This window comes from Apostichopus japonicus, chromosome 17 (assembly GCF_037975245.1).
Source record: "Apostichopus japonicus isolate 1M-3 chromosome 17, ASM3797524v1, whole genome shotgun sequence".
Lineage (NCBI taxonomy): Eukaryota > Metazoa > Echinodermata > Holothuroidea > Aspidochirotida > Stichopodidae > Apostichopus > Apostichopus japonicus.
Window position 1 is genome coordinate 31,312,166 of NC_092577.1, and position 22,232 is coordinate 31,334,397.

A 22,232-nucleotide genomic window follows, 5' to 3' on the forward strand; every position below is an offset into this window, starting at 1 on the left:
ACCTAGTCAGGTGATCAAATAAACTTCGTTACTGACACCACTCAATCAGAGTCACTTCAATAATTGATTAACTATATACTTAGATGCACTAACATGAACACAAACACAAAACATAACGGTTCATAAAAATGTGAGGCGCCGCGTAAACATGAAATGCAAGATCTCGTGACAAATCACTTACGTATGTTAAACAAGTTCGGCTCGCAGCACTGTATACGATTCACCGGGTGAAGATATGAAGACCTTCAAATTAATGATGGTTTTATTAATTATTTCAGTTATCGTGATTATGATCTCGATATTTAACTGTCATTCCACGAAATTAATTTTTCGAAAACCAATGACGCCGATATATAGTCATTTTAGACTCGCAAAGGTAAGTTTTATTATGACTACGCTCGGATATTTATACATTAATGTGCATACATTCATATTCACAATCAATGGTGTCACTTTCTAAAACGAGGTCCAAAAATTCAAACAATCATATTTGTTGAATTTTTTCGTAACAACTTCACGTGTGAAAATGTCTAAATATCTTACAATTCAAGTTTTTGGAGGATAAAAATATATTTAAGGGTGCAATTTGTGGGCAAATGTAGTGTACTAGAAAGATCCATGTCTAAAAAAAAAAGAGTTTATGTGCTTCATAATTCAAGATAATTTTCGGTAAATTTCTCACCTAATTTACACATATTTTCCATGTTAATAACCAATTTAGGGGGAAGTTCAGTATGTCTTTCTTAGCTTTCAATTTAAAATATCTTATTAAAATACACGCCAAATCATACACCCTACATTAATTCTCCTCAGTGAAGGGGGGGGGATGGGGGGGGGGGTGGTGGTGGTTACCATGCAAAGCAAGTTGCCAACAATGTCCTCCTTTTTTGTGCAAAATTTGGGATTTCTTCATGTGAGTATTTCAGTGGTGACACTTTAACAATATGCTGTATTGGCCCCATGCCAGATTTTCAAATATGGTCACCTTTGGTCAAAATTCTTAAACTAGTTTTGTTATCACCCTGGAGGAAATTTACCTCACTGCAGGGACATTCAAACCATCTTGTGTGTTCTTTTAGAATGATGTCTGAGAACAATTTGGAGAGTAAAGACCTCCAGGAGAGTACATTTTTTTGAAAACTATAATTTGGGGCCTATACAAGACTATACTTTTAACACTGTGCATAAGTTTCGGAGGAGAGTATAGGCTACACAACTGTTTACACATTGTTGGGAAGGTTTTCATTGTTACTAATTAAGAATCAGGCACTTACTGACACAGAATACAGACACTAACTTGTCTCATTTCAATAAACTGCTGATTTAAAAATCCAAGAAAAAAATGCTATTTTCAAATATAGGAAACTTATCGGCTAACATTAAGTGCATGAAAAAAAGCAGCCATTTTGTGTTTGCTTTTTCAAAAGCAATGATAGCAGTATATATTATTATTGGACTCTCTTCATTGATATTTCAATGATTACATATGTATATGATCCCCTTTTTTGGCATACTGTGCAGCTTAGTTACATAATTTACCTTTGTGCCTTTCCAAGTTGGCCAGCTCTTTAGTTATAAGGGTGGCAACAATACTGAAATCCATTTGGATAAGTTAATTTGTTTATGTTTTGCAAAAACGTTTGGTAGCCTACATTGTCACTTAAGTTCAATTATTTGAACACTTTGGTTTCTTGTATGTTACCTTTCATATGATACATCAAAGAAACTCCATTGGCTGCTGGTCCTGTTTTGTATTCAGTAAATTAACATCAAAGATTTTTATTTCTTGAACATTTTTTATGGCAATTTAAGTCTACAAGCTCAGTGAAAAATCTTTGAAAATTTTTGGTTAACCGAAAGGTACCTCACAATAATGAAACAACCAAGATGCCATTAAGGCTGTGTATGACTTGATGCAGGAAGGTGCAAGGTCTCTGTCGTGTTGCATCTCAGTCTTCTTAATTACCAATTTCTTAATTAGCAGTTAGGCATATATATATATATATATATATATATATATGCCTAACTGCTAATTAAGAAATTGGTAATTAAGAAGACTGAGATGCAATATATATATATATATATATATATATATATATATATATATATATATATATGAAAATAGCAAGAGCAGTCCCAAAAAGTTTGTTATCATAATTATACTTGATTTGAATTCTACTTTCCTATCCTAACAACTGGATATAGCCTAGGCCTAGTTACTACTGTTGCTTTAATAGGCAACGATAACTTTATAGTTATATCATAATTGACGCACTTAAGGATTTGATCAACGATGTCTATCAAGGAAAACTCCAAATCACTCAACTATATCACTGGCGGATCAAGGGCCATTGTTTGGGAGGGGCCAAAGTGGCATTAGAGTGATATGGGGGATGGGTCTAAGGGGAGGGGGTGACCCCCTCCCCTTTGGAAAATTTTCTATTTCTGAATGCCCTCAGATGCAATTTGGTGCGACAAAAGTGTACAATGGTGATGTTAATTTACTTCTAAAAAAAATGTTTCCAAAGGTGTAATTTTCTAAAATATTTATAAAACAAAGTTGAGATCATCTTTCTCAAGAAATTTGATTTCTCATAGGTTATAAATTTCTTACAACCAGCCTGTAACTGCAAAATGGTGTTAAACTGTAAATCCTCATGCTCATACATTTACACAGCTCCCAACTCTTGAGAAGGCAAATGCTGGTCCATGCCACGAATCGCCGTCCTGGGGGTGTCCCCCTCCCCTTTTGAAATTTTTTTTGGAATCCTGGTGATGCCTACATGTAAAATGGTGGCACTTAGAAAGGCTTTTGTCACCCAAAATTTTCTGAGAAATATGCATTTTTTTGTGTGTAACATCAATAAATTGAATGGTATACAAATAATGAATGGTTATGAGTGCAATAGTGCAAATATTTCATGAGTTGAAAGATGGAATGTTCCATTCAACGAGGCGCAGCCGAGTTGAATGGAACAAATTACCATTCATTATTTGTTTTATACAACACCTTCAAATTTGGATATAATTGGATGTAAAATGCACTCATGCAACAGATTGTTTTGAACAGACAGGTTTCTCTGCTCTCTTACCATTGAAAAAAGTGCTACCAAAAAAGTATAACGCATGGTTCTATCATCATAGCGTGCAATTGAGCGGATTTTGCATGCAATCGACGAGCAATTGACCAATCAAATCGTCCCCGTTCTGGCGTAGTGACGAATGTTCAAAATGTGAGTTTTGAGAAAACGCGCTCTAAAGATTTTCATATTTTGACTTTAGTATAGCGTAACTAAAAGAGGATCTTTTTTTTACCGAAAGTTGTCAATATTTTAAATATAACAAAAAGCACTTTGAGTTCTCATGTTTGTTGCTGACATTTCTTACATAGTAGTAATTTTAGTGTAAACATTTTCGTCGTTATGTCATGTCATTTTTAGTTAATTTTAGACATTCGCCACACATTGATCACTGTGCTAGAACTAAATTTTGAGGTTTCGTCCTGTCACAGACTTGTATTCGTCACTTTTGTGTGTAGTAGTCATAGGGTACACCGTGAATGTTCACTGTCACATGGGGAGAGGAAGGGGGGGTTAGGTGGAATAACCTTACGATAGAAGAAAATAATCGAAGGGGTGGTACATTGGTCTTATTAATTTTAAAAAGAATGTCCACGGTTTACTTTAATGTATAAAATAGACAAGGAATGGGTTATACGCAGGTATCAACATACGTGTTTTAGTATGTTTTTCTTGAGTGACATGGATGGAGTCGGATATGACGAGGGGAGGTGGTATATAGGGCAAGGAGAGCCGGCTGTTGAAATGGTGGTATATTGGTCTTATTAATTTAAAAAGAACGCCCACGTTTTGTTGCAATGTATAAAATAGACAAGGAATTTGTATGGGTTATGGGCGGATGTAAGTGTTTTAGTATGTGTTTCTTGGGTGAAATGTAGGGTGTCGGATAGAGAGATGTTGAGGTAGGGAGGGCAAGGAGAGCCGGCTGCTGAAAGGGTTATATATTGGTCCTATTTATTTTAAAGAACCCCCACCATTTTCTATAATGTATAAAATAGACAAGGTATATGATGAAATGTGAACACATGCAGTTGCAAAAATAATAGTTCCAGTGGCGTAATCTGTTAATTCGGAACTCTTATAAAGCACACAGACTACGGAAAATTGTGTGCAATTCTTCATTTTCAAGTTAGTGTATTACGTGAAATGTCTCTGACGATAGTTTCTAAGTATCCTTCAAACGCTTTGGGAAGCTATTCCACTATACTATCCCCTTAAACGGAATGTGAAATTTTATTACGCTCACAGGCACATTCATAATAACCAACCCAACAACTGTGCAATTGTTCAAGTGTTTCCAAGTTGTACTATAGTATGTTGTTCCTTCTTTTTATTTCCTTCCAGTATACATATAAAAAATTTCTTACGCTCACAGGCACATTCATAATATCCAACCCAACCTCGTGTGTATCCTCAGATTTAAAGAAGGAAATAACTGTGCCATTGTTCAAGTGTTTCCAAGATGTACTGTAGTATGTTGTTCCTTCTTTTTATTTCCTTCCAGTATACATATAAAAATTATAGAGAGGAGTCATATAACACCTTAACAAGAAGAATAACTCATATAAAAGTTTTTTTTTAAGATGATAGGATACCAAACAGTCCAAGAATAACTAATATAAAAAGGGAGAAAATGTCAAGATGATAGGATATCATATAAAATACATCTACTAATACAAAAGTTATTACATAAAACGATATAACAAACAAACTATAACAAACATTCTAAGTGCTCGAATGGAATGTATAAAGCAGCACGGTAAATAAGTGAGTTGCTGTAAACTTACGTTCGGTATTTTGTGTGGATTTCTTAGATTTCTGCTGGATTTGTGCAGGAGAGTTTTCATTACAGTATACAAAGGGTTATTCTGATCACTGTAAATCTTATTAGCCATTCTTGTAAACTCAGGTCTTGCAGCAGCATTTACTTTTTCTAAAAGTATATTGTATTCTAAATTAATATAGATGATGTGTATTTAAGAAACTTCATTCTTCTTTTCTTTGCTTTTTTTTGCAATATAAAATGGTACCAGGCAGGCACTGTATAGATCACATGTGCCAGGGTAGAATAATAGTATTGAAAACATTTTCCTTAGCATTTTGGTTAAAGAAAGACACAACGTAAGCCACACTAGATACTATATAATATACTTTTTTAATACCTTAATGCTTTGCAAGAAAAGGTCAAACTGTCGTCACTGTATACTCCCAGTACTCAGTTTTGGAGGTTCTAGCCACATCAGATCCATCAATAATAATAATATTACGTTGCGACCTTGATAGAATGAGACCTTCATGTTTTATGGTTTATTTTCAAAAACAAATTTCCCTTATTTTTTTTTTGGGGGGGGGAGGGGGGTGAGAGTTACGCAATAAAGTCTTGCGGTCACATGTTGGAACTATGTCATTTACAGAACATTGAAAATTTCATTGGTCAGTTTCAACAGAGCTCTTATGGATTGTACATGATACAGCAGTATCATCGGCATATTTTGTTATAGAAATGTGTGAGTTTGACCTAATTTCATCAGTATATATAGTAAATAATATAGCATATAATGGACCCCCACTCCCACCCCAAGGCACACCAACCTTTATTTCCAATATTTCCGATAACCCTTTATCCAACCTTACTTGTCTGGGCCATCCTTGAAGAAATTGTGTCAGCCAATGAATAAGTCATGTTTCTTTGATAAATCGTAAAAGATCCTTCATTAATTGAAGGATTTGGCAAGACAGTATTAAAGGTTGCTATACAGATTTTCTAGTAATTCGGTCTAAACGCCCCCCCCCCCCCTCCTCGTCCTTTAACTACTTAAGTATAAACTATGCTAGTACCTTCCAAAGTTTCATGTAAAAGTATGTGACCTTCAATTATGTAACTAGGTATTACTTAGCTAGAAAAAGGTAGTTTTAAGTTAGGCTAGAGTAATGCACGTGATGAGCAAAGCCGCCAACAGCTAAGAGAAACCGAACTTCTTTAGGGAGATGTTACATTTGTAACGATTTGACGATTTGTATCTCGGCAAAACGTCAATTTTCAGATTGTTCTCATTTTGACGAGTTGTCGTATCTCAACAAAACGTCAATTTTCAGATTTTCTTTCATTTTGGCGACTTGATATATTTCGGCTAAACGTTAACATTCAGATTTTCTTTCATTTTGGCGACTTGATATATCTCAGCAAAACGTCAATTTTCAATATTTTGTCATTTTGACGACATGCTGTATCTCGGCAAAACGTCAATTTTTAGATTTTTGTCAGTTTGACGACTTGTTGTATCTCGGCAAAACGTTGAGATTCAAATTTTTGTCATTTTGACGACTTGTTGTATCTCAGCAAAACGTCAATTTTCAAAATTTTGTCATTTTGACGACTTGTTGCATCTCGGCAAATTTAATAATTTTGTCGTTTTGACGAGTTGTTAAACTCGGCAAAACGTCTTTTTCCGAATTTTGTCATTTTGACGAGTTTGTTTCTCTTTCATCACCATGTCCCTTCTACGCTTCCGTAGTATATGAATACTGTATTAATTAATTAAATGACGAGGTGAACTAATAAAGATATTACCTTCCCATAATCCTGGGTGTTTTCAAATGGCAGTTAGTTGGTTCTCAAGTCAGTATGGCATGGTTGTTATGTTCGGCTTGTTCCAAAGGGTAATATTTGTCGATATGCAAAAATGCATGGACCTTAGACAAATAGTGTTACTGAGTGGTTGTAATGATGACTAAAGTATTCGTCAGTATGTAAAAACGAGAGTGGGTCTTAGGTGGACATTCGTCAAAAATGAGTCAGAAAAAACGAAAATAATAGACAGTTTTAAAACTTCTAACCCGGCTCAACCGATTCTTCACCCTCGAAGTAGGTAAGAACAATATTTAACTCAATTTCGCCAAAAGTGCACGTTCGCCACTTCGCGAAAACGGGGACGAAATGGCCGGAATATAATTAGGTGTTGTATAATAGGTGATAATTCATTCTTTCCCGTGGCATGAAAATGTTCGCTGCTCGCCCCAATAAAAAGAAATATAGGCTAATTTGAGGTTCAAATGATGCTGTAAAGGAGGTTTTATACTCTATTATGCTAAATGCTAAAGAAATGATGGTTGCTAAGTCAAGATTTGATGCAAATTTTTTTATGTATACTTGACAATTACAATGCGGTTTTTTCGGACGCTTGTGAGGGTCAGCGGGTTTGGGTGTTAGAATGCGGGTGTAATTCCCGCGAATTGCGGGTCAGTTGGGAGCTCTGCATTTAATTTTAAACCAGAAAACGAAAAGGTTTAGACTAGTCTTCCACTGCTATTCCTCTCGATTTTTTTAATTTCCAATCATATGATTTAGCGGATGTTCGGAAACACTTTTTGGCTCACCTTTGGGGGGGGGGGGGCATGGCCCCCCTTGGATCCGCCAGTGAACTATATGCGTTTTTGATATATGTGTAGTTCCTCAGAAATGTAATAATCTCAAAATGTTTTTTGTTCTTTGCCTACTACGCAATGTACAATTGAGCAGAATTTGACCACAAAGTGTCTGCCGTGTCAAGTTCTTTCCTATCCCCAAATCGACGCATTGGTCGATAAGCTATATAGTTGTAACTTTTGTGTAAGTATACAGCCATTGACTCTGGATGCTGTTTGCTATGCCTTGAGCCTCTTAGTTCAGACATGTTAGATAGCGATTCTGGTCTAAATTTACCAATTTATACAGATGAAAATATCTTCTCCCTTGATATTTCCGAACGGAGCACCATATATCATCCCACGGTATCAGCGAGAATCAAATTGTCGTGGTCGGATAATTTTGACCGACCGGACATTATTTTCCCTAGCAAATATGGTTCGTCCGGACATTTTTCACAGGGACAAAATGGACTACTTCACCGGCATCGGCATAATAAATGGGAAACACCTCACCGGCACTTTGATCTATGTGCATGATCTTAAATTTGGCTATTTGAAGGACTACTTAGCATCATTCTGTTTTCTTAGTGAATTTTCATTTCATTAATTTTAGTTTATGTTTATTATTATTGTCCATAATCTCTGTTCTAATTTTTTCGACTCTTTCTTTACAGTTTGCCATACATACAACAGTTGTCATACATACAACAGTTGTCAGCAATAGTACAGAACAAGTGAAACTCCCTCAAGTGTACAAAAACTGTACTTCCTTCAACACCCCGTCTAAGTCCTTGGTTGAAATAGTGAACCTAAGAAAGGTATACCGTGTATCTGAACAAGTTATAATACGAATCGAAGCAAGAACAGAAAATGGTTCGATCCAGCCATCGGGGGGAGACTTCTTACGGATGAAACTGTTTTCCAAAAAGCCTCATTACTCTGCGATTGGGCCCGATACATTTATTGATTATGACAACGGAACTTATTTAGCTACGTTTACTTTACGATGGCAGGGTATCGTAAACGTAAGCGTACAGCTGGTCCATTCTAGTTGTGTAATAGATATCATGAAAGGGGTGACGCAAAAAAGCATTGAGGAGGGTTTGTTGTTTTGGGGAAAATTTGAGAGACAGCTGAAGAAAGGAACCAGCTATAGTGAAAAGGTCCACTGTGGACATGTTCCACGACAGGTAATGTGTGTATATATATATATATATATATCGTTATGTCTCAAGAAATGGGCACTTTAATAAAATAAAAGGTGGATTTGGAATTGCTAAAATGGAAAATAGTACTTTCCATTAACCAAAAAGAAGAGGACACTTCTAATTTATATATAGGGGCACTTATTGAGTATTTTCATAAAAATCTAAGGGGGTGTGGGGGGGGGGGGAGTAACGGGGCGGAAGAGAAAGAAATACGTTCCCCTTCCTAACGCCGGCTCCTTTCGCCGTTGCAATTGATCAAGCTGAAACTCCTCAAACATGTTTCCACTAAATGAACAGTAATTAACCCTTGATTAATTAAAACTTTAATTTGATCACACAACCGATTCTCGTGCATGACTTTATCAGTTAAAATTGGTAAAGGTGAGTACCCGTTAATCAGTTGAACTGACGTGTGTTATCATTTCTTAACATGGGTTACATTTATGACTAAAGTTGATACTGAGTAGGACTTACACAAACAGAAAATACTAAACACACAATCCTGTGCATAATGATTGACTGAACTCACTAGGCTACTCTAAAGATTTCGCCAACAATTTCGTCCACATTATAAAAAGAAAGTCCGGGATGACACGTATTACTGCAAAACGCTTAAAATCTGCAATTTCAGCCATCTTGTCCAGTCAAACATATTGGCAGATGTTTAGACACAGCCTTTGAGTAATGATTCTATCTGCTAATAATTTTTCCACTGAGTAGCATCTGCTGACAGGTCTTATATGTGTTACCGGTGTTATAACACACTTCGGTTTGTACTGAGTAACGGTTTCTCGTATTCACAGTACAAACTGATCATGCCATGTATATTGGATGCACAGTTGCATGACAGGTCTAACATGTGTTACTGTTTTATAACACACTTCGGTTTGTACTGAGTAACGGTTGTCTCATATTCACAGTACAAACTGATCATGCCATGGCCATTCTGTGGATCACAACGTTTTCGTTGCCGATCGATACCGTGCTACTTTTAGCGAATAATCACTAAAACAAAGGGTAATTTCAGTGTTTCAGACTTTGAAATAATTTTTCTTCGCTATTTGAATTTGACTAATAATATTTGAAACTGACTGTAAGTGAAACCAATGGTTTGTACAGCTACCATGTTTTTGTAAGTAAGTAGTTTTAGAAACTTTTATCAAGCTCAATTAATTAATTAATTAAGAATCGATTAATAAGATTCGTTTACTTTCCTTCAGCGATCTCTCGCTTCTCCATCCAATTCACTGCAGGCCGCGAAATTCTGTCACATGCCTATACTCGAAGATTTTAAATTGAGCAACTTGAATACAAACGGTGTCGCAAAACTTTTGCACAATTTTTTTACATAATGATAGATTGCAGTGAGTGACATATATTTAATGTACTTTTCCTCTCTTCACTGTATAGTTTCCCTATTGCAATGTAAGTGCTAACCACACCCACGGCCCTTGGTTCTGCAACAAACCGGAAAACACCAATATCACCTGTCACGATTGGACAGAAAGCAGCTTTGACGTGTCAAAATCATCCAAAAATTTACGACATTTACTAACGGATATAGAATACACAGCTCTTAAAAGGTAATTTCATTCAATTTTTAGTTTTGAACGTGTACAAAGTGAATCTTACACTACATCAAGTCACTACAACTCAGAGTAATTGATGAAGGACCGAAAATGCAATATATATATTGTACACAAATCAGCATTCCTGCTTTGTCAACTATGAGTCCTGTATCACGTTTGTTTTTCTTTTTATGCCTCTAAACTGTTTTTTTTTTCGACCGATAATTGTGTAAGGCTATGTATACCCTTATGTTTTTTCTTCTTCAAAGTTTGGCTAAAATCGTGACTTTATATTATTTCTTTCCAAAATCACGCGTGAGGTCGGTGGGTCCCTTCTAATTACCTGTCAGTCGATAATAATCCAATATCCGTCCTCAGTTTGCAATTTCATGACAAAATATCAAATATCAGTTTAATATATTTAGATACTTAAAATTCCATAGAATGTCACTTTTAAGTCAGGACAACAGTCTTGTCAGCTCTGGGAATCCAAAAACGAGCATCGCAATTGAAATTTGACAACTTTTATTTCGGCCGATATTTTTGTAAGCCTTAAATTTGTAACACTTATGGTTTTCTCAAATTTTGGCCAAAATCGTGCTTTTTTTTATTTCTTTCCAAAATCACGCGTGAGATCGATGGCGCCCTTCTGGTAACTTGCCATTCGATAATAATCCCAATATTGGTCCCCAGTTGGCTCAACAGAGGAATTTCATGACAAAATTTCAATTATCATTTGAATAGTTAGAGGCTTTCATGGAAGAGTGGATAGTTGTAGGCTAGGAATTGGAGAGGAGAAGGGAAGGGGAGGCGGTGTTACAAAAGGATTTTTTTGTTGGTGGTGAGTATCTAAAACTATTTGTATTTTTGACCTTTTCTTCAGGACAAAGATTCCCCTGACTACCTTACCAATGCCATCATTCAAAGTGGAATCCTCAAACATTGCGTCATCATTCACGACTTCTCAATTACCTCTCTGTACTTTGCAACCAGTTCCATCGGGAATTGCCACTCGAGGTTTCTTTCGGAAGAATATTTGGCAACCTTTTGACTGTCGGCTTACTAACTTCAAATCAGAACAGATACAGTCTTGTCTAAACGGAAAATCTATGCACTTCTTTGGTGACTCCACAGCAAGACAACTATACCAATACGTAGAAGAGCAAATAAATTGCACTGCCGAGGGAAATTATTGGATAAAGTTATGCAGCAAAGAAAATGTGTCCATTCTTTTCAAATTCCATGGACCGCCAGTGAAAAGTAGGCGCAGTGCCCCGATTAGACAAAACAGATACTTAACGGATGAAATAGATGCATTAAAAGGCGGTCCAGGGGTGTATATAGTCGTCTCTGTTTGGGCACACATAGGAATGCCTGATGGACATTTTTACAAAGCTCGTTTAATTTCTATCAAAAGTGCGATAGATAGATTACTTCAAAGGAGCCCTGAGACTCGAATAACCGTGAGAAGTGCTAATACCAGAGATCACTCGATCGGGGCATTTCTATTGGTCTCTAGTGACTGGGTGGCGTTAAAAGGTGAGAGGACCCTTAGAGAAGTATTTAGTAAAGATGAACGGATTTCTTTCTTAGATGTTTGGGACATGACACTTGTACAGCAATCCCGTGATTACATTCACCCACATTTGCCCACGTTGGTCCAGACAATCAATTATTTGTTCACAATGATATGTAAGTGATATGTCATTTACAACGAATTCTGGGAAAGCTATCAAGAAGACTTCAATATGCTGAACTGGCCAGGGCAAGGTGGTGGTGGTGGTGGGGTAGGGGTGGGAGTGGGGGTGGGGGAGGCTGATCCACATTGCTATGTACTCTACCTGTCTTTTGCATCATATGACTTCTTTATTCCATGCATGAAATTATTTTGAGTTATTCACTATTTATAACCAACAATATTTACATGAAATGTATAGTAAGTCTCTTTATTATTCTTTCCCATACGAAAGGGTAATAGAAAACCCACATTTGCTGCTAAAGTCATTTCAAAAAGTGAGGACATTTTGCGTCAACTATCTTCATATAGTGAATTCTCAGGGGGTTTAAATTTAGTTTGATAAATACAAAATACAACTATATGAATGGAAATTTCCATTCATATAGTTGCATTTTGTATTTATCAAACTATTTTTTTTTGTTATACCTTTTATATTGTTCAAAAGTTGTATTTGCTTCAGTTTTCATAATTGTTATGTAACTGCAGGGCTCTTGTATACATCTTGGGGGGGGGGGGGGTGAAGAGAGGACAAATAAATTGAAATTGAAGTTAAGGTAGATTCCGTTGGCAGCCAACGTTAATAACTTACTCAAAGAAAAACATATTGGCATTTTTGGTTAGCTGAAAACCACACATTTGAATGTCTTGTCCCCTAACTCGAGATATGGTTAATAAAGCCGACCTTATTCCAGGAACTAGGACATAATAAAGATGGCCCGTGATGCAATCATTTCACTATCCCCTCTAAATGCTTTACCATTCTATGAAAAAATTCTTGTTTGATTTATGGTTGCAATGTGAGACATTCGAATATTTGCTTAGCTGCCCCTAACATACTCGGTATTTAATACTTTATATAAGTGCAAACTTTTATTTGAAATAATATTTACCTCTGAAGGTATTTAAATATTATGACAGACAAAATACAGGTGCACATTTGCCACGAAGAAGATATGAAAGATGCAATTATCAAATGAAACAAGAATTGAAAAAACAAAACGCATGTCTTTTGCCGTACAAAAGACTTTTGAGGTTGTGGTTTTCACTTAAGAATGCAGAAGTTTTTAAACAGTTTTGAGAGTCTGCATGCATGCACCACCGTTTTAACACCGGAATTTGCAAGTATGGTAGATCAGTGATTGTGGTGATTGTTCTGATTTGTACAATCTCTTCGTGATACATATATAGTTCATAGCTGTCGACTGTTATTTATTCAACTGAGTACAATATTTCCTATAGATTTAGTGAAATCATTAGAAGCATCATATTACATCCCATCAAGGTATAGGTCATCCATTTCCCCTCACTCTAGCCCGTTATTCGTCTCCTCTCGTCCTGAGAATATTATTTTTCATCGACCAAAGGTACTGGTATACTTATGTGGTTTATGGGGAAGGGTCGGTTGACAGTGTGAAGAAGGGAAATGTATAAGGGGGGGGGGAGGGGTGTGTTAACGTGGCAGAGGAGGGTACCGTATGTAATTGATTCTATATGTGTTTGTTGAGATATCGTAGTTTAGAAGCCGTTTTCCACGAATTCCCATTAAGTCCCCCACCCTGCATGAATATTAATGAAGTCAGAGTTTTTGTTGCAAAAGAAAAAGATAGCATGTGATTACTATGTAGCCGTTACATCATCATACCAATTATAAACTAATCGGACTTACGCGCTGAAGAGATATTGACATTTTAAGTATTTCATGTTAAGGCCCGCCCATTTTATATTCATGATGGGAACCACAAACAATGGGGCACATCTTCAATCATGGGACATCTACCTACTATGACATGACATTGACTCAACTTGTGGTTGTTGAGATATCGTGTTTACAAGCTAGTCGTCACATCCACACCCATCTATACCACACACACTCATCTGCCAGCATGACTGCATAGGTTACGATTACATCGAAACCAAAAACCACATCAAGTTATACATTATTTTTCAGAAAATGGTATTCTTATTGACTGCAAAGAACTTTGCGTTATAGCCCCCCCCTTCAAATGGTGCCCACCCGCCCCCTCCCCACCTACCCTTTCAGCTTTGAGCGGGATCTGCCCCTGTTGAAGGTAGTTGCCACTGGCCCAGCTAAGCAACAGCCTAGTAGCCTATTGGACTATATAGAAGTACTAATATCAAACTGGTACCCATCAATTTGATATTTCCCAATACCAGTTTGAATTGGAATAGGCCTATATACGACATGCATGGAAGCTGGAACACATCACATGACAGTCCATGCACGGTAACCACACGCCCTTTGATGTAGTTCTTCTAGCCTATAAATAGGCTTTCTATGGTTGTGACAAATAGCTTGATTCAAGCTATAGCAGACAATTACAGCATTTCTTTCTGATGTACTGTATAATGTGGTGCCATCCTGATACATCCAATTTCAGAAACAATTCACCAAAAAGTTTTTTTTTTTACTCCTTTACAACAAAATGATGAAAAATCGTAGTGTAAATGAGGTCAGATCAAGAACAATTCAAGTAATTTGATGTTCCCATTAACATTCATACCCAAATATGTAGAATATAATTTTAGACTGTCACAAGTTATCAAAAGATGAGTACATGTAGGTCAAATGACACCAAAGTTAAGAAGCATTCTGTTGTTGTACTCGAGGGCACCCTAACTTCAACAACTTGAATCATTCAGTTGAAACTAATGCTATTTTACTTAAGGTTATATTCACTATGATGTCCGAAACACATGGTGATGTCCGAAACATTCTGTTAAGGTTATTTTGCTATAATATTTGGAAAAGATGGAAAAGGTTTTGATATATATATATATATATATATATATATATATATATATATATATATATATGTATATATATGTATATATATATATATATATATATATATATATATATATATATATATATATATATATATATATTATAGGCTCCCATGAACTATGAGGTGGTATCTGTAATTTGGATTTATGTTTTGACATAATACCATAGTATTATCATTCGCGTTTATAGATACTTTCAGTTGTAACATGAGAAGGTATTTGATGCTCTTGTTGATATTCATATTTGAAACTATTCATTTTCCAGGTATTCATACTGAAATTGTATTTGTGTTGCTGTTATTGATATTTCATAGATTGATGGTTTATGTCTCATAGGACGCTATGTCAGATTGGGTATATATGACAAGTATTAATATCATGTTATATTATTGTATCTGTTTATAGCCTACTCTCATGTATATTTATTTCACCTATTTAAGAGGCTGATTTTCCTCCCTTACTTATTTTTGTCACCGATCTTAACCGACGGGCTTATCCATTTCATCCCATTCCGGCCCTCTCGGGCTCATCCCAACATTAACAAACAAGAAGTCTTTCCTTTGTATAATGTTGCTTATAATAGCAGTATTGTTACAAACTGTAGCATAATGTTGCTTAACAGCATCACTGTAGGCCTACAGTGTGAATTTCTGTCAGTAATATGATAAATATAAAAAAAAAAACACTTCAAAGGTTCATTTGTAACATTTCAAAATGCCTTCAATAGATGCCGCATGTTTGCAGCATAGAACTTAAGTTACGGAGAAATACGACATCCAGAATCAGATGGAGCATTTATTTAAGGTTGGTGTACTTCTTTCTGTACGGCAAATGTACTAGAGTGTATTTCCAAAATATTTGCTATAAAATAATTAAAAAACCGAAATGAAAGTTGTATATTCATACCCAGAGCCGAATTGAGATACGGCTCTGTACCACGGAAGTAAATATATACTGCTCTGCTTATAAGGCCTACACTTTCCCTTCATCTCACATTGCCATTCTCGCTAAATATTATTCTATGAAGAACAGTGTGTTTTGACTTACCTTGAATGAACAGCCGTTTTTAATACAAGCAAATGTAAAAGAATGAGTAGGTCAGCAGATTAAATGCTGTTTTGGGTATTTCCCATTAAACTCCACCCACCCAAAATTCTTAATAAGGTAAACTTGTGGTTACAAAGAACATGTACTTACTATGTAGTTACATCACCATACCAACTATAAACTAAATCGCATATCCGGTTGAGGAAGTATTGTCATTTTACAAAATTTATGGTAAGCCCCACCCATCATTAATATTCATGATAGGGAACCACAAATTACAAAAAGGCTCATCTACACATCATGGGGCAACTACCTACCAAGTAAGACATTGAATCTACATGTTTCTGTTGTCATATCCTGTTTACAGGCCGTTTTCCACGAATTCTCATTTAGCCTACACCCTGCATGAATATTCATGAAGTAATGAAGCACGATTGAAAGAATAAAAATGTTATTTTTTAAAATCTTTACCAGTGAATCCATTTGGCTTATGCACACAAGGGTGTAATACAAATAAGAGCAGGAAATCTCTGATCATTTGTGGTTCTCATTTTATTCTTGTACAAATTTAAAATCATTTGCTCTTCATTGATTATTAGATAGTTATATTTGGAATTTTGAGCTAATTATAAATGGCAAGGGAATCAAAAAGCCTTCATGGCTTTCTGGTTAACAAGAGAGCACCAAAGGTTGGTTCTTTTTTGAGTTGTAAACATAATTTTTCAAGAGTCATTAAATGTCATTTTTATACTCCATTTTTGATAGAAAAACGTCATTGTTTTGATAGAGCTGAACATCCCTCTGAAGTTTGAGTAGAGGTTGATACATGAATGACTAGTACGCATATATCTTATGAGTGATAGGGCTGTTTGTGGATTTCATGATATCAGTATGTCTCACACTGAGTTAGGAAAACTCGGTTGGATTTGGTGGAGATCTATATATTATATTGGTGCTTTTCTGTTGCTAATAACAGCCCATCTTTGCATTTGGTTATCAGTTTTACCCGAACTGATCGAGTATTGTTCAGTCGTTAAGACCAAGTCACAGTTCAACGTTTTCCACCTAAATGAAGATATTTCTGGATGAATAATTTCAAAAGATTTGACCCTCTTCTCAACTCTTTATCACCCGTACACCCTTAAGATGCCAGTATTCATCTCATGTCAAATGCAAACATTTCCAAATGTTTGACTTCTTTTGCTTTGTTGTTTTTTTTTTAACGTGAAAACTTGATCCTGAAGTCAAGCTTTTGGCGTACAATCAGAACAAGTTTTCCGTGTCGAATCCGGAGAAACTTCAAGAAATTTCTCAAACCCAATGCAAACAGACAGACTTTCTATTCACATGCATTTTTTTGTTGCACATTTCTCAGTAACGATACCACAGAGAAATTACGCAAGAACATAAACGACATGTCGACCCTTGACCTGAAGCAGTATTACCCGGGACAGATTCACACGCCGACTTCAACATACGGGGGATCGCAGGTGGTCGCTATAGGTCCAGATGGAACCATGGTGTCCATTTCCGGGTATGTATAAATGTGTTTTTTTTTGTGGTACGGGCAAACTTTGAAGTTTTTGTCTAATGTCATGGTTTCGTGGTTCGGTTCTAAAAGACGGAGGAAAACAGTTTAATTTTTTCAAGGTACGGTCTCCTTCCATTTACCGCAAGACCCGGCAAATTTCGACACATATTAAAACCATTAACACCACATAGATCAGAAGAATCGTGGAATTGATCCCCCCGGACTTGATTTCATTTCCTCGCAGCACTTTAAATTCTCCGTTCGGTGCCAAGATGATGACAGACAGCGGAATCATTCTGAACGATGCGATGAACAGCTTCGATTGGGAAGGCAAGTCAGATTACAAGCCCTCCGCGGTGAGTATATTTAAAACGAGCCATTCCGGTATATATTATTTCCCATAATTCCTCCGAATGTTTACCAGAGTCTTTTAATGAAGAGTACTGAAAATAATAAAAGGAATAACCAAGTCTTAAATTTAAAACATACGTCAATAAAGTGAGCTCTTGAAACGAAGAAGATTGATACACATCCCGATTTTATTTAGCTTGGCCTAGTGTTGAGTTAAAATTAAAATGCATTATTGAATTCATTTGTATGAGGCCATTACACACTAATCTGTATTGTACGTGGGACTACACTAACATCTCCTTTTTGTCTAAAATTATTACTCTTGTAAATATTGAAAAAGTGTTAATTAAGCCTTGAAAATCATGCGATTGTTTGACAGGATGTTACGACAAAGGTTTTCAGCCTTTAACAGGGATTTTAGCCATACAGGAGGGGGGCTCAGTTGTGTCAATGGAAACAGACTAAGATAGCTCGGAAGAAATTTTATACCGTAGTTAACGGAACAAAGCTGTCAAGATTTGAATTTGCAACAATGCGTTTCCATTTAACTTTGTTCTAAATCTCATGTAAAAGTGCACAAAATTTTATTTTGTCATGTGTCGTGTGGCCAGACTGTAAATCTGTCCCGATCGTTTTCTTGTCAAAATTTGAAAAACTTATATTGCCGCATTTTACTCCGTACGTAGGTTTTGCTTTGCTTTATAAAGCTTTGTGTTCACATTGTGAAAGGATGATAGCCGTCAGATTCGCTTAGCAAAACGAGGTAAAATTAACAGTCTGGGAATAATTCCCTGACGCCAAAAAGATAATAATCGCCGATCTGTTTTTCGTATCGCAGGCTAATCTTCTCGGACCATCGAAGCGCCCCCAGGCGGATCTCGCGCCGCTTCTTTCGTGGAACGTCTCCAATTTTTGCACCCGTCGGTTCGGCATCGGTGGGGTGAGCGGCATCAGCAATCGAAAGGTGGGCGGCCGGAGCGCTGCAGGGGTAGCCCATGCAGGTAGCCTTGAGGTTACTGATGGGGTACAACATTACATCGGCTATCAAGCCCAAAGTGAGAGTCTTTGATGCCCTTGTTCCAGACGTGTTAGAGATTGAAGGTAGGTCAAACAGTTTTAGCAGAGAAAATCCATTAAAGTAAAGAAATAAGTGCAAAATGAAAGTTTTAAAGTGACTTTTACAGACTTTAAATAATTGAAGGTAAAATTGAAATAAAGTTGAAAAGGTTGTGAACAGGATAACTCAAAAAGTGTACATCTTTGTTGAACTTCATACATGGTATGCAGAAGCAGCTTGTGGGGTGCCAGAACCCTATCGGAATTGGTGGAGGTCAAAATGAGCCAATAGGTCAGAAAAAAAAGTCTGAAAGGTTTTTAAGACATGATATTCCACTATTAAAGCTACAATTAATCTGCAATGCCTTCATTTTCTTTTGGTGAATATAGTTTGGTCAAATTTAGTTTAATATTGTGAAGGGAATAAAACAAACAAGCATACAGTGATCCATGAAATGAAATCTGCTTCAACGAGTCGATAGTCTTGCTCTATACAGACTTAAGTGGCTCTTATCAGTTTTCACCCTCTGAGCTTCAAGGGGTGAACTGGTTATCTGAAATGGTCTCAAAATTGGCCATTTTCTCTGTGATTTATACTAGATGATTTTTGCTCTGGCAGTAAGTTGCGAAAATATTTCACAGTGTATAAACAATGTCATGGAGAGCTCTCATTCATTAGTAATAATTTATTAAAGGGATTTTTGGTTGTAGAGCTGATTTGGTAGCTCAACATTGGTTAAGATTGGTCCTTATTCATATGTCATACCGAACATAGGAAGACTAATTCTATGTTGCAAAATCCTTACCTGTGGATTAAATGGTTGATGCCCTCAAGCAGTGCATGCTACAAATAAGAGCCGAAAATCTCTGATCGTTTGTGGTTCTCGCTTAATTCTTGGATGAAGTTAACTCACTTGCTCTACCATAGTCAGATATATTTTGGTTGTGGAAATTTTTATTTTTTTTTGGGGGGGGGGGGGATTTGGAATCACAAAGCCCAACCGGGTTTTTTGTTCCTTGCTAAAAGCAATGGAACCATATGTATTCAGGTTTGTGCGTGTGCGTGTGCGGGTGTGTGTGTGACGCTTTGCTTGTATGCACGATAACTCAACAAGGGAATGACCGATCATTACCATACTTGGTGGGTGGGTGGCCCATAGTGAGAAGATGAACCCTATTGATTTTGGTGCTCATATCATGAATATGAGGTCATGGGGTCAAACATGAATAACTCAAAATTGCAATATTAACTTGGCTACTATTAGTCGGAATTTCGTCAAACTTGGTATGATGATATTGGTAGATAGTCTTCACACACTGATGTGTGTTGCAATTGATATCAGGGCTTAGCATTTCTTTAGCAACAAAAGTTTGTGTGCATGAATTGCTGTTGTTGTATTAGGGCTTTCTTGAAATTTCCCTATGAATGGAACTAATGAACAGCAGCAAGGAACCATGAAATGTATTCATTCTGGTTATTTATTTTTTTCGTTTTAGCTGACATTACCAATGAAACGATTGAAGCGTTTGGAAAGATGTACGATTCTATCGATACGGCGACGAGAGGTATCAGTGTCGTCCACGGAGTGATGAAAGAAAAAGACCAACTATCGGCGAGAGCCGATCCCAGGCAGCTTGGAGCTAAAGCTGTCAAGTTTGGTAGACCATGAGGCTTATGTATGCTATATGAGTAATTAATTCTGAATTTTAATTTTTTACCAGGCAAGTGGCCACTCGATAAAAAAGACATCTCACTCTAGCTTGAGGGAGCAATTTACAGTGTACAGGACGATTATTTGATAAAAAATTGTTGTGGTCAATACCGAATATATGTGCGACAATATTGCCAGAATGTTGCATGTACAGGGTCCGGCCCAGGTGTGACCGGCTAAGTTATTTGTCAGTCGAAAGGAAGTTCCTTATTTTAAAGTATTGTGCACAATATTTTGATCTTTCTAACATATTTCTAAAACTTACTCTTCTTTAAACTTGGGATATATATACTCTCATAAAATTTTATGCTCATGAATGTGGAAAGGCATTACAATTTGACTTTGCTTCTTCGAGTTTAATTTATTTAGACATTTTTGGTTAAAATGAAAAAGAGGTAAAGACTCGGGGTGTAAGCTTATGATGGATTAATTTTGCTGTTTACGTTAAAATGCACCCGATTCTCGTGGCTTTATCAGTTAAGACTGGTAAACTGAGTATACCCTGAGTTAATCAGTTAAAACTGAAGTGTTTTGCGATAATTTCTTAACATGTGTTACAGTTATATCTCAGTTGCTACTGAGAAGGACTTGACAAACAGAAAATACTAAACACACAATCCTGTGCTTAATTTTTGTCTGGACCAATCAGACTACTCTAAAGGTTTTGCCAATAATTTCGTCTACATTTTTACAGAACGTGGATGACACTTTACTGCGAAAGGCTTAAAATCTGCAATTTGAACCACCCTTACAAAGTATACATACTAGTCAAACATAAGGGCAGTTGTCTAGACTCCTAACCAGTCATTAGTTCAAACAGCCTTTCAGCAATTTTTCAACAGCAGCATCTGCTGACAGGTCTAATATGTGTTACCGGTGTTATAACACACTTTAGTTTATACTGATTAACGGTTGTCTCGTATTCACAGTACAAACTGATCAAGCCATGTACATTGGGTGCACAGTAGCGTCTGCTGACAGTCTAACTTGTGTTACAACACACTTTAGTTTATACTGATTTACGGTTGTTTCTTATTCACAGTACAAACTGATCGAGCCATGTACATTGGGTGCACAGTAGCGTCCACTGACAGTCTAACTTGTGTTACAACACACTTCAGTTTATACTGATTAACGGTTGTATCGTATTCACAGTACAAACTGATCAAGCTATGTACATTGGATATACAGTAGCGTCTGCTGACAGTCTAACTTGTGTTACAACACACTTTAGTTTATACTGATTTACGGTTGTTTCTTATTCACAGTACAAACTGATCGAGCCATGTACATTGGGTGCACAGTAGCGTCCGCTGACAGTCTAACTTGTGTTACAACACACTTCAGTTTATACTGATTAACGGTTGTATCGTATTCACAGTACAAACTGATCAAGCCATGTACATTGGATATACAGTAGCGTCTGCTGACAGTCTAACTTGTGTTACAACACACTTTAGTTTATACTGATTTACGGTTGTTTCTTATTCACAGTACAAACTGATCAAGCCATGTACATTGGGTGCACAGTAGCGTCCGCTGACAGTCTAACTTGTGTTACAACACACTTCAGTTTATACTGATTAACGGTTGTATCGTATTCACAGTACAAACTGATCAAGCCATGTACATTGGATATACAGTACTAGCATCTGATAACAGGTCTAACATGTATTAAGGTGTTATAACACACTTCAGTTCTGATTAACGATTGTCCCATACTCACAGT

The 22,232-nt window shown here is 36.5% G+C and overlaps 2 protein-coding genes across 5 annotated transcripts in view; both read left to right on the forward strand.

Annotated features, from left to right (window-relative positions):
* LOC139984188 (glutathione hydrolase 1 proenzyme-like) overlaps positions 1 to 22,232 on the forward strand; it is a 48,300-nt gene that overhangs the window by 25,243 nt on the left and 825 nt on the right. The window contains exon 15 of the transcript XR_011798968.1: positions 20,514 to 22,232. This exon is cut by the window's right edge and continues 825 nt beyond it. The gene's annotated coding sequence lies outside the window, so the exon portion shown is untranslated. The remainder of the gene's footprint in view (positions 1 to 20,513) is intronic.
* Positions 89 to 22,232, forward strand: part of LOC139984190 (NXPE family member 3-like) — a 31,889-nt gene continuing 9,745 nt past the window's right edge. The window contains exons 1-8 of one of the 4 annotated variants that reach the window (XR_011798969.1): positions 107 to 376; positions 8,162 to 8,677; positions 10,106 to 10,278; positions 11,147 to 11,955; positions 17,229 to 17,387; positions 17,629 to 17,740; positions 18,574 to 18,836; positions 20,289 to 20,433. Coding sequence is in view for 2 of the 4 variants with exons in the window: in XM_071997979.1 (XP_071854080.1) it covers positions 15,534 to 15,610; positions 17,229 to 17,387; positions 17,629 to 17,740; positions 18,574 to 18,804 (579 nt within the window). In the remaining 2 variants the exon portion in view is untranslated. Of the gene's footprint in view, positions 377 to 8,161; positions 8,678 to 10,105; positions 10,279 to 11,146; positions 11,956 to 14,926; positions 15,611 to 17,228; positions 17,388 to 17,628; positions 17,741 to 18,573; positions 18,837 to 20,288; positions 20,434 to 22,232 lie in introns of those variants that run through there. The other 3 variants (XR_011798970.1, XM_071997979.1, XM_071997977.1) reach the window with 3 other exon arrangements.